Source organism: Gallinula chloropus (assembly GCF_964237585.1).
Source record: "Gallinula chloropus genome assembly, chromosome: 15".
In the NCBI taxonomy this organism is placed as follows: domain Eukaryota; kingdom Metazoa; phylum Chordata; class Aves; order Gruiformes; family Rallidae; genus Gallinula; species Gallinula chloropus.
In genome coordinates, this window is record NC_140100.1 from 10,811,386 (window position 1) to 10,826,034 (window position 14,649).

The window sequence follows — 14,649 nt, forward strand, 5'->3', positions numbered from 1 at the left end:
ATAGGAAGCAAATATTCATTCTCCTCCTCTTTTTGCCCCTGACATACTTGATCAGGAGACTGGCTAAGCCAGTGCTGTGATTTCAGTGCAAGTCAGAGATACCTAGATAGATGTATCTGTTGTTTCTGAGAATCAGGCCAAAATATTTCTTATGAGAGGAAAAAAACTCTGCCTTCACTAACATTAATATAATTTCATTAACATAGAGTAACTTCCTCATAATTAACGTAAAGACAGATTGTATTTTTATAGTAATATTGAAAAATTTTCCCTAGGGTTGTGTCAATGTGCCAGTATTTCCAAGAAAGCGTGAGAGAGCTCTCCATCAGCTACTACTCTGCGCTGCGAAGACACAACTACGTGACCCCTATGTCATACCTAGAGCTGATCCTAACCTATAAGACTCTGCTGAATAGCAAAAGGCAAGAAGTCGACACCATGAGAACTCGTTATCTTGGGGGACTTCAAAAACTTGACTTTGCATCTTCACAGGTAGGTTTTGGATGCAAACACTGACCACGTGTGGACGTTAGTGTGGGGTATGTATAAGCCCCTTAAACCATATAACAATAAAACTTATTAAATTCCCTCTTTGCTATATTCCTGATGCTATTGACAATTGTGTATAGAAAGCAAGCAGGAACAGTTAGATGACTGCTTAGTCATTTTAAGAAATTATAGTACATAAATTCAGATTATAATATTTAATAGAATGCTGAATGAAATTGATGGTAGAAGTTAAATGGTGAAGGAATAAACCTTGCAGGTTTCATTATTATCTCCAAACCTTACATGGCAAATCCATGCCTCAGCACCCTGGTACCCATGGCCCTTTTCAAAATAGGGGAGAATTTGAAGAATGTTGTCAGTCAACAATAAACATTAATTCCTGAGTCCCAGTAGGAAACCGATCAGGCTCCAGGTGAACACCCCTCTTTTTCAACCCACATGATCCAGAGGTTGATCTTTCCAAGATACAAAGTAAAGAGGTGTCCAATACTTGCTGGATGAAGAAGAATATCCAGCTTGCAGCTGTTGCTGTCAATTTTATGTTTCCTTCCGAGTTTCTTCTGGGTTTCATTTTCCAGCTGTGCAGTAAAGGACTATTTGGGGTTCTATAAACCAAATCCGACTGTGAGAAAAATGTATTCAATTAATCCGTTTATTTCTCTCCTTAAAAAGGAAGTGTATTGTGTGGATGATAAAAATCCTTTTAAAAAAATCTATTCAGTTCTTATGAAAAATTAATATAGTTTTAATAATTATTTAAATCAAATGTCCCTGTTTAGATTGCCTTTATTGGTGTCTTCTGATCTGCACACGATGTTTAGACAAATTTCTTGATGATGGCTGATGTTCATCAGGTTGCAGAGATGCAGAAGGAACTGACTGACCTTCAGCCCGAACTGATCCAAACTTCAGCAGAAACAGACAAGATGATGATCAAGATTGAAAAGGAAACAACTGAAGTAGATGCAAAGAAGGAACTGGTGTCAGCAGATGAAAAGGAGGCCAATGAAGCAGCAGCCGTTGCTCAAGCTATTAAGGTAGCGTACCAAGGCTTCAGCCTGGAGTATGATGGGTTCCAAGTCTTTCCAAGTAAATGGGAGCTGTGATGATGTGTTAATGGTATGATCCAAGCTCTTAAGGTAATAAAGTTGCAAGAGATGATGAATGAGGTGTTCCTAATATAAACAAGTTAATTTTTGGCTGTTTGGATATGACTGTGTCTCACTGTACTGCATAACTTCCCTTTCTAGTTCACATCCCAAAAGCTGTAGTGCTTTTATTTCTGTAATAATATTTTCTCCTTCTCAACAGATTGAGTAATGAGGTTATGCTGTTTCCAGGCCTAAAGACAGTTGGTTTAGAGTTAGCTGAGGTAATTTGGCATAGTGCTGCACGAAGCCCTATTAGGCATAACATAAGAGATACTGCCATAGCCAGACGTCTGTAGCACAGAATTTCCCGTGGGAAACCGCAGGATTCCTCAGTATTTTTTTTTGTAACTAGTTGGAAATGTCAGTGAGAGGTAAGATAGATAATTACTGAGATCTGAGTACGTAATAAAGCATTTAAGCTGCACAGTCTATATTTATAACCTGATCAGCACTGTAAGGTTTAACTTAAAATGACTGTATCTAACCTGGCTTCCAAATTCTCCCTGTCAGAACAGAGAGACTTTGATCTTGAAAGCTCGTCTGGGTTTTTCCACTAACAGTTCTGCTTGTGGAAGTTACTAATTTCTCTAAAAGCCTTGCCTCTTTTTAAACTGTGCAGACAAATTGCAAAAGCAGTTTTCTCTTAAGAAACATGGTGTTGTGAAGAGTCATTTTATTAGGCACTCATAAGCAGAGAAGGTTCTCTGAGGCTGTGCTGGAGCAGGGCAACCAGGTGTTGTATGGAGGTTTACAGACTTCTGCACAATGTCTTTAACAGGATGAGTGTGAAGGAGACCTTGCTGAGGCCATGCCAGCTTTGGAGGCAGCACTGGCAGCTCTTGATACCCTGAATCCCTCAGACATCTCTCTTGTGAAAGCCATGCAGAATCCACCTGGTCCTGTTAAGCTCGTCATGGAGAGTATCTGTGTCATGAAGGGAACTAAACCAGAAAGAAAGCCTGACCCAAGTGGCAGTGGTAATGATATGGTGTTTGTTATCCCTGTTCTAGGAATGCTCAGGGTGCTGCTCTGTCGTACTAGTGAAATGCTTCTGGTGGGTGCAGCCTTGTGTGCCAAGAGTGCATTTTTCTAGCAATGACTCATACCTGCACTGACTAGCTAAAGAGCTGCTTTTGCTGCTCTTAACTGAGTGCACTTGCTCGACACTGTTGTACAAGCTTTGCAAATACGATTCCAGTTCCTAGTGCAAAGTCATCCCTTCAGCTTGCTTTGACCCAGTCTCCAGAGCTGCATTGCCCCAAGGAGCTCTGGGAGCTGGAGCTGTGCTGTGCACCATTCACCTGTATTTTCCCCCTCTAATCCCTGCTACCGAATTATCACTTACACCAGGAGGCAGAATTCTAGCTGTAGCCCTGCCATAGTGATTACTCCAACAAGCTCTTTCTGCATGGGTTCTGCTGTTATTGTGGGATTGCACAGGATTTGAGGAGTAGAAAGGTGAGGAGACCTTTTTCTTTTGCTTTTCTTCTACCTTATGCCCCCATGGTTCAACCCTTCATCATTGAAAAGAAGAATTCTATAAATGTCTTTCATCCCAGACTGTCTTACCTAGATCAGGAAGGAATACTTTCACATAGTTACTGTTTCATCTAATAAACTGTGCTGAGAGAGCCTGTATAGTGATTACACACCCACACCCACCTTATTTTGCTTGGTTGATTTAGAATTAATAAGTAATCAACATGACATAGGTTAGTGATGCTGAAGTTCCTGGCTCTATTTCTTTAGGTAATGACTTTCCCAAGCTAGTTAACAGTGGTTGCATACTAAAATTCTGTTGCAAAATCATTGATGTTAATTCCTCATGTTATGTTTCAAGTATTTCTTCAGTTTGCTCACATGTTTTAAGCTTGATTTTACTATTATTTGCAACATAGGTAAAATGGTAGAAGACTACTGGGGGCCATCTAGAAAACTTCTTGGAGATCTGAAATTCCTTGACAGCTTAAAGGCATATGATAAAGATAATATTCCTCCTGCTATAATGAAGAGAATTAGGGAAAGGTTTATTGATCATCCAGATTTCCAGCCAGCTGTCATAAAAAACGTCTCATCTGCCTGTGAAGGACTGTGCAAGTGGGTACGAGCCATGGAGGTGTATGACCGTGTTGCAAAGGTGGTTGCCCCAAAGCGTGAACGTTTGAGAGGTGCAGAAGCAGTCCTGGAGGTTCAGATGCAGAAGCTAAAAACAAAGCAAGCAGAACTGAAGGAGGTAGTGGATCGTCTCCAAGCTTTGAATGATGAGTTTGACAACATGAATGACCGGAAGAGAGAATTAGAAAATAATATTGAACTCTGCTCACAAAAGCTTGTGAGAGCTGAACAGCTCATCAGTGGTCTTGGTGGAGAGAAAGACAGGTGGACAGAAGCTGCACGATTGTTAGGACTCAGGTACAGAGACCTTATAGGAGATGTGTTGCTGTCATCAGGAACTGTGGCTTATTTGGGAGCCTTTACTGTGGATTACCGTCTGCAGTGCCAAAAGCAATGGCACATCCTGTGCAATGAGAAGAACATCCCGTGCTCTGCGGACTTCACTTTAAGCAACACATTAGGGGATCCAGTCAAAATCCGTGCGTGGCAGATTGCTGGATTGCCAATTGATTCTTTTTCTGTTGACAATGGCATAATTGTTTGTAACTCCAGAAGATGGGCTCTGATGATAGATCCTCAGAGGCAAGCTAACAAGTGGGTAAAAAATATGGAGAAGGCTAACAAGCTGTCAGTTATCAAATTATCTGACACACATTATGTGAGGACATTAGAAAATGCTATTCAGCTTGGGACACCAGTCTTGCTAGAAAACATTGGTGAAGAGCTAGATGCTTTCATAGAACCTGTTTTATTAAAGCTAACATTCAAACAACAAGGAGTAGAATACATTAAATTAGGGGAAAATATAATTGAATATTCAAGAGATTTCAGGTTTTACATAACAACCCGCTTAAGAAATCCTCATTATCTTCCTGAGGTGGCTGTGAAAGTTTGTCTGCTCAACTTCATGATTACACCTTTGGGTCTTCAGGACCAGCTTCTTGGAATTGTAGCTGCAAAGGAAAAGCCTGAGCTAGAAGAAAAGAAAAATAAACTGATCATAGAAAGCGCAGCTAACAAGAAACAGCTAAAGGAAATAGAAGATAAAATCCTAGAGGTCCTTTCCAGTTCAGAAGGAAACATCTTAGAAGATGAAACAGCAATTAATATTTTGTCTTCATCCAAAGTGTTATCTGAAGAAATCTCTGAGAAGCAAAAAACTGCCTCTGTAACTGAGATGCAAATAGATTCTACTCGAATGGGGTATAAACCAGTTGCTATTCATTCAGCCCTTGTCTTCTTCTGCATCTCTGATCTGGCAAACATTGAGCCTATGTACCAGTACTCATTGGTTTGGTTCATTAACCTGTACGTTCAGTCTATTGCTGAAAGCAAAAAGAGTGAAGATCTGGAAGAGAGAATTAAAAATATAACTGAGCATTTCACAGAGAGCATCTATAATAACGTCTGTCGATCGCTGTTTGAAAAGCATAAGCTGCTATTCTCCTTCCTTCTAACAGTAGGCATTATGAAGGGCAAAGACCAGATAGATGATGAGGTTTGGCGTTTCCTACTGACGGGTGGTGTTGCTCTTGATAATCCTCACCCCAATCCAGCTCCAGATTGGCTGTCTGACAAATCATGGGCTGAGCTCGTACGTGCATCTCATCTGACAAACCTCCACGGGCTAATGGAACACGTGAGAGAGAATTTGTCAAAGTGGAAAATGATATATGACTCTGTAAGACCCCATGAAGAAGCCTTCCCAGATGCATGGAACACACTGATGGGGTTAGATCGCTTGGTTATTCTCAGATGTTTGAGACCTGACAAAATTATCCCAGCAGTGCAGGAGTTCATTGTGGGAAATATGGGAAGAACATTTATTGAATCACCAACGTTTGACCTTGGAAGAAGTTACAGTGATTCAAATTGTTGTGCTCCTTTGATTTTTGTGCTATCACCAGGTGCTGATCCTATGGCAGGTGAGATTGGTGTTCAGAGATCTTTTTTTATCTGGCTAAATGTCACTGTGACTAAACAGGTAATAGTGGAGGCCCCTGCATTGCATTTTTAAATTGTCTTTAAAGTACAGTACAGCAGTGACAGAATACCAGACATTTGCTTCTGCGTGTATATATATATATATATATATATATATATATATCTCCAACGATCATAAAATTGCCAGAGGGTGGAATGAATGTAGTGGTGATAAAATGTCTAGGTCTGAGCAGCAATTTAGGGGTCTAACAGCCTGTGAGATCCAGACCAGTTTCTAATTTATGCTTGTGTTACAATTCTTCCAGTGGGTGTTTGGGACTTGCCCCAGTCTTTGTCACAAGCCCTCCTCCAGAAAGTTTCCTCCCTCTTGGTTACTAATTAAATGGTGGATACAACCACACTTAAAAACACATCTGGTAAATGTCCTTTAAAAAATAACCACCTAGATTATTTTTAAACCTGGTTTTCTGCCAAAAGAATTATAGTGTGGAGCCATACTGTAAGGATGTGTTTCCAGGAGGTACTGGGTTTGATGGCAAAGCTGGAGGGTTATTTTTAACCAGATCTAAAGATCCAATTTACAGCTCAACCCCCATAAACAATTGCACCCCTGCAAGAGAGAGCTGAAGTGCAGGCTGGAATGGAGCACTTAGGGCTGAAGGAGAGGACAGGCATTTAACTGGACTTGTGTGGTTTTTTCTGTCGTATTACTTTATGCACCTATATTTCTATATATGCCTTAAACACAGTGACTGGTACAGCGTCTGATACTGCTGGGCTGTTGGGTTTTTTTCAGTTGGGTAAAATACTTGCTGACTTTTGCCTCTGTAATTCTGTTTTACATTACAAAAATGATGGACATGATGTAGATCTACCTTCTAATTAGTCTTTGTTTGCATGTGCAAATTGCCATCCTAGGTTTGCTAAAATTTGCTGATGATGTTGGCATGGGAGGCTCAAGCACTCAGACTATTTCGCTTGGACAGGGCCAGGGGCCCATAGCAGCAAAACTGATTGATCAGGCTCTTAAGGATGGAACCTGGGTGGTGTTGCAGAACTGCCACCTGGCAACTAGCTGGATGCCTGATCTGGAAAAAATCTGTGAGGAAGTTATAGTGCCTGAGAATACCAGTGATAAGTTCAGGTAGGAGTTGGTTTGCTTTCTTTAATGGGAGTATTTGTACACCAGTGAAAAGAAATGCAGCTTCTTTTGTGTGAACAGCTACATGTAACATTCATGTCATAAGTGTGGTACATTGATGAAATAAAGATAGTTAATTAGCATGTCATCTTCTCTGCCTGTCCTGTATAACCTACTTTGTGCCTGCATTTTAGAACAAATTTAGATGTTGTCATTATAATTAAGGAAGTAACAAAGCTTCATCTTCTGCAGATCAATATTGAGGATTTGTTTGATAATGTGCTTTTAACAATTCTTTTCAGACTGTGGTTAACAAGTTACCCCTCAGAGAAGTTTCCAGTTAGTATCCTCCAGAATGGCATCAAAATGACGAACGAGCCTCCCAAGGGAGTCAGAGCAAACCTTCTTCGATCCTACCTCAATGACCCCATCTCTGACCCTGTGTTCTTCAGCAGCTCCCAAAAACCAGAAATGTGGCAAAAGCTGCTGTTTGGCCTTTGCTTTTTTCATGCTATTGTGCAGGAAAGGAGAAACTTTGGCCCACTGGGTAAGGCTTAGGTTATTTTGCAGGTTATTTCAAGAAGATTACTGGTTTTGAAATGCATTATTGGAGCCTCTCTGTAAAGAGGCAGCATTACTATTAGCGGTGCTACAAGAGTGTGGTCTGTATTGCAGAGAACACAATAAAGTTTAAAAGCTGTTATTTGCAGGGATTCTTAGGCAAAGCTACTCAGAGTGTTACCCCAGGGGAGAACTAGAAAGTACCAGTTTTCCAAGTAAATACATTGTAGAGTAGTTACATCAAATTATAGCTTACAAAATTAGTAATTTATTCATACTAGCTACAGTAATTTATCCATCAAATCTAGTTCCATTTAAAATTTTCATAATTAATGATGTGTTGTCTTCCATTCTGCTTTTGTTATTTCTGGCTACACTTTGTTTTAGCAAAGCTGGTGTGTGTGTTTGGTGTGAAACGGAAATTCATGGAGCTGCAGGGTGTTGTTCATAATGCAGAGGTGAAAAGAGATGTCTCACAAGAAGATTTGTGGTTGAGCTTTTTCTATAAGCTTGAAATATTTAGAAAACTATAGAGTTCTGAAATTTTTCATAAAATGCAGAAATTTGAGTTATAGTTTCCATTTTTATAACTGTGTAGAGCTTAGACTCGCTGAAGTTCTCAGCCTTCCAGTCCATCCAAGCCTGCCTTTGTCACAACAGAGACAGTTAGGAAATGTTGTGATTTGACCAAAAATCTCTGTCTTTATTTTAATAGTCAGCTGCTTGAATAAAGACTGGGCTGCCAGAATGAAGATGCTAATTTATTGCTTTAAAGTAAAAATACAGTTTTTATACAGTGACAGAGGTCACTTTCAACAGCAACATCTCTTGCTTCCTGTGACCAGCTCTCTGGGGGAAGGAGGAGACTTGCAGCACTAGCTCTGTTTCTTGATTTGCACTAGTGGTATAGGCTTTCTGAAGGAATCTCTTACCAGAAGCCTTCTCCTGGTTGCTTTTTATTGTATAGTTCCTCTGAATGTCATATACAAACAGCATTAATAGGATGGGCAGGTTAGTTAAAAATTCAATTCAGTTAGTGAATTAAAGCTCTGGTTCTCATAGTCTCCAGATAGCAACAGGTTAGCTGAAGGGGCTGAGCAGGTCTGTGTTCTGTGTCAGGCAAAACAGACTTTTTCAGGAGTGTGGGATGCCAAAATGCTACATGTGTTTTAATTCCATAGAGGGATGGTGACAGTGCCTTAGGGTACGGTGTTGTTATGGGGTCATATTCACCCCTGGCAAATGCCAGGGCTGTGCCCAGGTTCTGCCTGGCAGCTGTTGCTGTCGGCTCCACAGCAGTGGTGTCGTGTCACTCGCATCGTTCCCGAGCGCGGTTCCCAGTACAGCCCAGCACTGCCCCTGTGTCCTTTCTGAACCAAACAGGTTGGAATATTCCCTACGAGTTCAACGACTCTGACCTCCGAATCAGCATGCGCCAGATCCAGATGTTTCTGAATGAGTATGAAGAAATCCCCTTCGACGCTCTGACCTATCTAACAGGTACAGGATTGCACCCTCCCACGTGCTGCCTTTGCTCTGTACCCTCAGCTGGTGCAGGGATCAGCTGATGAAGGCTGGATGAACAGAGTGGATCCCATTCAGGTTTACTCTCTTGGCCTTCCATGTGCAGACAAGTTGGATCCTGGACCCTCAGATGTCGTTTCTCTCTAGGCTCATATATAGCTACAAGAATTACTAATGATCCAGCAAACCTCCTGCCTGGCCTTGATTTTTGTTAATATTATGAGCTTTATGAAAAATAATCTCAGGAGTCAGGATGAAAGCAGTAACTGTGGGCTTTTAGCTGCTTTCTGTGCTTCATGTCACTGTACACCTCCCCTCATTGCTTAAACCTCCCCAACCCCCTCTGGCAGGGGCATTGTGTGTTTCTGAACTCTTGTTTTCTACTGTGTACATACAGAAGCCAGTTAAGTTTGTATGGGAGGAACAAGAGGAGGATCAGCTCTATGGCACTGTTCAGGGTTTGATAACTCTACAAATTCTTACTAACAAGAATTTCCAGCAAGACAGCTGTCACTTAAAACATGAGATTTACTCCAGCACGAGTAGCAGTTTCTCAGATCTACTCAGAGCTTGTTCCTTAAGCCTTTCATCATCAAGACACACAAATTTGGCCCACAGTTCCAAAGGTGTTGAAGAGCCTAATTTCCATCGAGTTAGTTGAACTATAGGGACTTCTGAAGATCTGGAGCTTTGGAACTTCAGCTTACTGGAGCTAAAACATTATTGCAAAACAATTAGTTCATTAACTTTCAGCTTTTTCATCCTGATTTTCTTTGTCCTTTCCCAGGGGAATGTAACTATGGAGGTAGAGTAACAGATGACAAAGACAGGCGCCTGCTCCTGTCCCTTCTCTCCATAGTGTACAGCAAGGATATAGAACAGGACAGGTACATGCTTGCACCTGGAGATGACTACTACATACCACCACATGGTCCATATGAGGTGAGAAGATAACAGATGTACGTTCTCTCTGGATTACTGGGGGAAGTCTATGTACTTGGAGATGCCCCTAAGATCACGAAGCCATGCCAGAATGCATCTTAGGTATGAAATCTGAATCTGGTACTTCATTGAGGTGAGTTAGGTATTTAGTGATCATTCTGGTGTTAGTTGATACAAAGAGCCACCCTGTGCTGGTTCCAGTACAGCTCTGGAAAGCCAACAGGAGTCAGGCTTCAGGAATTCCCAGCATTGCTTCTGCACCCTCTTGCAACCACTTCTGCCTTGATAGCAGCGATCAGGGTGAGGGGGTGGGATGGCAGGTACTCACTCAGTTTTCATCCCCTTTCTCCCTTCTACCAGCTGCATAGAGGTAAGAGACGTGCTCAAATCCTGCCTGTTTGTATAGCTTGCAGTTACAGGGGTGGCATATGCAGTATCCTCCCTGCTTCTGTGACATCCAGTCAATTCCTGGGTGCTTTTAACTGGGAACTTATGAGTTTGATTGTAAATGGGATGGTTCTGTCCAAGTGGGGTTCACTGGTCACTAATTAATGTATCATTGAATGATTATGGTATCTAAATGTTTCTTTTACAGTCTTACATTGAATATTTACGAAGTTTACCAATTACAACACATCCTGAAGTGTTTGGACTTCATGAAAATGCAGACATTACCAAGGATAACCAGGAGACTAACCAGCTTTTCAGTGGAGTGCTCCTGACTTTGCCTAGAGAAGCAGGAGGAGGTGGCAAGTCCCCTCAGGTAATGGGAAGAAAGATGAATTGCATCCTTTCTTTGGGGAAAAAGGACTAAAATACCCACGTGGTTGCACGGAAAAAATATAAAATCTGGTGTTTTGTGGGATTTGCTGAATAAAATTAGGTGTAAAAAGGGGACATTCCTCATTTGTTGCAAACTTGTGTTTTCAGGAAACTGTTGAGGATTTGGCACAGGACATCCTATCCAAACTCCCTAGCAGCTTTGATGTTGAGGAGGTTATGAAGGCATACCCAGTGCTGTATGAAGAGTCCATGAATACAGTTCTTAGGCAAGAACTGATTCGATTTAACAGGTAACGCTCAGGGGTTCCTGTGCACCACGTCTGTCCATCAGCATTAGCCACCCCCAAGCCTTAAACCATGCAAGCCTTTCACAGTACATTGCTGTTAACAGGAAAGGTTCTTCTTGGGGTGAACATTTTAAAAAATGATACCTGTATTTGTGGGGTGTGACCTTAAATGAGGTTTGAGTTTGTTGTGTTGGGGTAGGGCAGCCAACATCATTCTTTTAAGCCATACCCAGGCCCCAGTTTTTACAGCACATTATGATAGTGAGTGTTACAGTCTTCAAAGCTCCTGTCACTTGATTTCCCTTGCCTAGAATGGGAATTTTCACTATTTATCACTTTTCTCTGTGTTTTTTCTTTGCTTTTCTGAAATTAAGTAAGAGTTTTGATAAGTATTGGTGAGATAAGGAATTTCTGACAGGTCAAATTAGATATTAGGACAGGACAGGTTTAAATTGGATATTAGGGGGAAGTTTTTTACAGAGAGTGGTGAGGGGCTGGAACAGGCTGCCCAGAGAGGGGGTGGGTGCCCCATCCCTGGGGTGTTCAAGGCCAGGTTGGCTGGAGCCCTGGGCAACTTTGTGTAGCTCCAGGCCTGGAGGTTGGTGTCCCTGCCTGTGGCAGGGGGCTTGGAGCTCTGTGATACTTGGGGTCCCTTCCAACCCAGACCAGTCTGTGATTCTATGATTCCATGACACTTACTGGCTGTGACTGGCCTTTCATTCAAGCTGGACTCAGATCTTTACCCAAATAATAAGGAATAAATTGAGATGACAATTTTTTTGTTTGTTTGGGTTTTTTTTACTCTTAAGGCTCACTGAAGTTGTTCGGAGCAGCCTCATTAATTTAGGCAAAGCCATTAAAGGCCAGGTGGTGATGTCATCTGAACTTGAAGAGGTTTTCAACAGCATCCTGATGGGCAAAGTTCCATCAATGTGGGCTGCCAAATCCTATCCATCACTGAAGCCACTGGGAAGTTATGTGTCCGATCTCCTCTCTCGCTTGGTCTTCTTCCAGGTAGGCTGAGCTGAGACTAAGGACTGGGTGCGCTGAATGGGTGAAGTTACTTAAGGTTGCAGAGGTGTTGTAAATAGCTGAGGTGTAGTGGAACCCCGTGCAAGTCAGAGGAGGAGAAAGAGGTGTCTGAAAGGCTTGTGTACCAGCAGCGGTTTGCTGGATCACAGCACCACATGGGCTGCTTCTGCCTCCAAATGGCTTTGAGTGGTGGGAGGACAGGCAGCCCTTGCCTTGGTTTTCCTGCTGCCTTTGTGGTATCTGACAGAGATACCGACCACACTCTCCTTGTCAGGAGTCTCTGCAGTGGAATAATTTCTTCTGCTAGGACCTGATGCTCTGGCTGTAGTGAGTGCCCTCATGGGGATGGGTGAGGATACCATGTAAGAAAATGTGGCCTTTTTAGTCTTAGGAGATTGATGTTTACAGCCTGTAAGAGAGGGCGGATTGATAGAAGTGGCCAAATTCAGTAATTCTTTTTTCCTTTTCCTTCTGGCCAGTATCTAGACTTACCAAAATGCACTCACACTACTTTCTGAAATCTCTCTCTCAGTAGCACTGATTCCTGGTTGTTTCAATAATTATTTTTGTTGCCCTCATAAGTAATGGCTTCTGAGATTTATTGTCTCTGAAAAATACAGACCAAATGGTAGCATCCAGAGGGTCCCATCGAGGTTTAGATCACATTGTGCTCTTCAAGTGTACCTGAAAAGACATCCCTTTCTTGATGAATTGGCACAGGGAAGCCACAAAAAGTTTGTGTTTAATCATTATGGTTTTTTTTTTTTCTCTCTGTATTCAGGATTGGGTCATCAATGGGCCACCCACAGTCTTTTGGCTCTCAGGATTCTTCTTCACTCAGTCTTTTTTGACCGGTGTTTTACAGAACTATGCCAGAAAATACACCATCCCAATTGACCATATTGGATTTGAATTTGAGGTAAGAAAACTCAGGGGAGTTTTGTTTTTCTTGAAAAGCTTGAAACACATTCTGGGGCAGCAAGGGATAGAGTTTCAAATGAAAAGACATCGTATTTAAAGGAGTCATTTTAGAGTATCACTTAGAGGACTTAATATACTCCAGACAAACATAAAACCCAGCAATGGTTTAATCATTCTAGGTGATGAAAGAGGAGCACACGATGGAGAACATGCCAGAAGATGGGGCTTATGTGAGAGGCCTTTTTCTGGAAGGTGCACGATGGGACAGAGAATCCTTGGTAATTGGAGAATCACTTCCAAAGGTCCTTTATGATTCTTTGCCTATAATTTGGCTGAAACCTGGAGAAAGCTCCAGATTCCTTCATCAGAACATCTATTCATGCCCTGTGTACAAGACAAGTGCGAGAAGAGGTGTCTTATCCACCACTGGCCACTCAACCAACTATGTCCTCTCAATCGAGCTCCCTTCAGACAAGCCCCAGAAACACTGGATCAATCGAGGTGTGGCAGCACTCTGCCAGTTAGATGACTGAGAGGATGCTCAAACCACGCACATGTTGTTATTAAAAGATACACTTTACTCCCCATTGGCTGCTTTTATGGTTTTTACTCTCAGGATTTCTTGCTGACTCCCAAGCAGCTCCCAGTTTCCTTTGGTTTTTAGCCATTATCAGCCACTGAGCAAGAGAAAACAGCAAACAGAAGTTTATTCTGAGGGCCTGGACTTTATCTTGTGATAGATCAGAATGAACAGAACTTCCATCAAATTTTGTGCCTCTCCTCTTTATAAATCTTATGAAGTCCTAGTTTTACCCCCAGGCTGCTCTCATAGGGCTATTTTTATTGAAATTGGGCCCAAAGAGTTTTGCTGCTGATTTTAATGGGGATGTAATCCACAACACTTGCAAATAGGGCTCTGTGGATTTGTCTACCACTTCTGTGTCCCAGGAGTATGTATGGCAAGGAGCAAGATGAGAGCAGTCTGTTGTTAACATGTAAACCCAGTCCTCAGCTAGAGGGAACTTCAGGGCTGGATTGTAAAACTCTAGTAACTGAGACCCCTTGAAGGTGTGCCTCACAGTTACTGTGTGGAAAACATCCAGCCAGCACGTTCTGGGAGCCTGCCACTTCCCAGAGCAGCATGCTTCTCTCATAATTTATAAACTCTTCAGTATTACTCACCTGTGTGTCCCAGGTGCTTGATAAATGGAGCTGTTTCCTTTCTCCCATAGTTGCATTTTCCTTCCTCATCTTGCCCTCCTGTGTGATGGACTAAGAGCCACCTGAAATTGTGTACATGTTCAAGCCCTCTCATCAGAGAAGCTGGGAGTAGCTTGCAAACGTTAATTAAAACTAAAATAGCCTGACAGTCTTCAAAGAGCTCTGCAGTCATTAGCAAATCCCCAGAGCATGCCAGGAGGGTACTACAGACAGATCATTAGCCTTGGTGTGTGCACAGCACAAGAGAAGCACAAAGATCAAGGCAAACATTTAAAAAAAACCCACTGCACAAACATCCACTAATTTGGGGTCTTTTATTCTCTTCCATTGCCCAAATCGCTGCATTTTAATGACTCACTTGGGGCCTCCCAAAGTCAGAACTGCAGCTCTAATCCTGCAACCCTGGTATCCTGCTACAGTCATTAAGTGATGCTGGAATTGATCTGTTGTGTTGTGCTTGGCTGTTACAGATGAAAACAGCCCTCACTGCTGTTTTACTAACCACTGGTTTGTGGTT

General features: G+C 42.0%; 1 protein-coding gene across 1 annotated transcript in view; it reads left to right on the forward strand.

Annotated features, from left to right (window-relative positions):
* Nucleotides 1-13,501, forward strand: part of DNAH3 (dynein axonemal heavy chain 3) — a gene marked incomplete at its 5' end in the record, with an annotated part of 53,028 nt that extends 39,527 nt beyond the window's left edge. Inside the window, 13 exons of the mRNA XM_084271016.1 lie at nt 276-492; nt 1,365-1,547; nt 2,440-2,638; nt 3,560-5,701; nt 6,639-6,864; nt 7,164-7,408; nt 8,806-8,922; nt 9,734-9,888; nt 10,484-10,651; nt 10,819-10,961; nt 11,768-11,972; nt 12,772-12,909; nt 13,091-13,501. Coding sequence (XP_084127142.1) covers nt 276-492; nt 1,365-1,547; nt 2,440-2,638; nt 3,560-5,701; nt 6,639-6,864; nt 7,164-7,408; nt 8,806-8,922; nt 9,734-9,888; nt 10,484-10,651; nt 10,819-10,961; nt 11,768-11,972; nt 12,772-12,909; nt 13,091-13,444 — 4,492 coding nt within the window. The 3' untranslated portion in view covers nt 13,445-13,501. The remainder of the gene's footprint in view (nt 1-275; nt 493-1,364; nt 1,548-2,439; nt 2,639-3,559; nt 5,702-6,638; nt 6,865-7,163; nt 7,409-8,805; nt 8,923-9,733; nt 9,889-10,483; nt 10,652-10,818; nt 10,962-11,767; nt 11,973-12,771; nt 12,910-13,090) is intronic.
* Between the last annotated feature and the right edge of the window lie 1,148 nt (nt 13,502-14,649).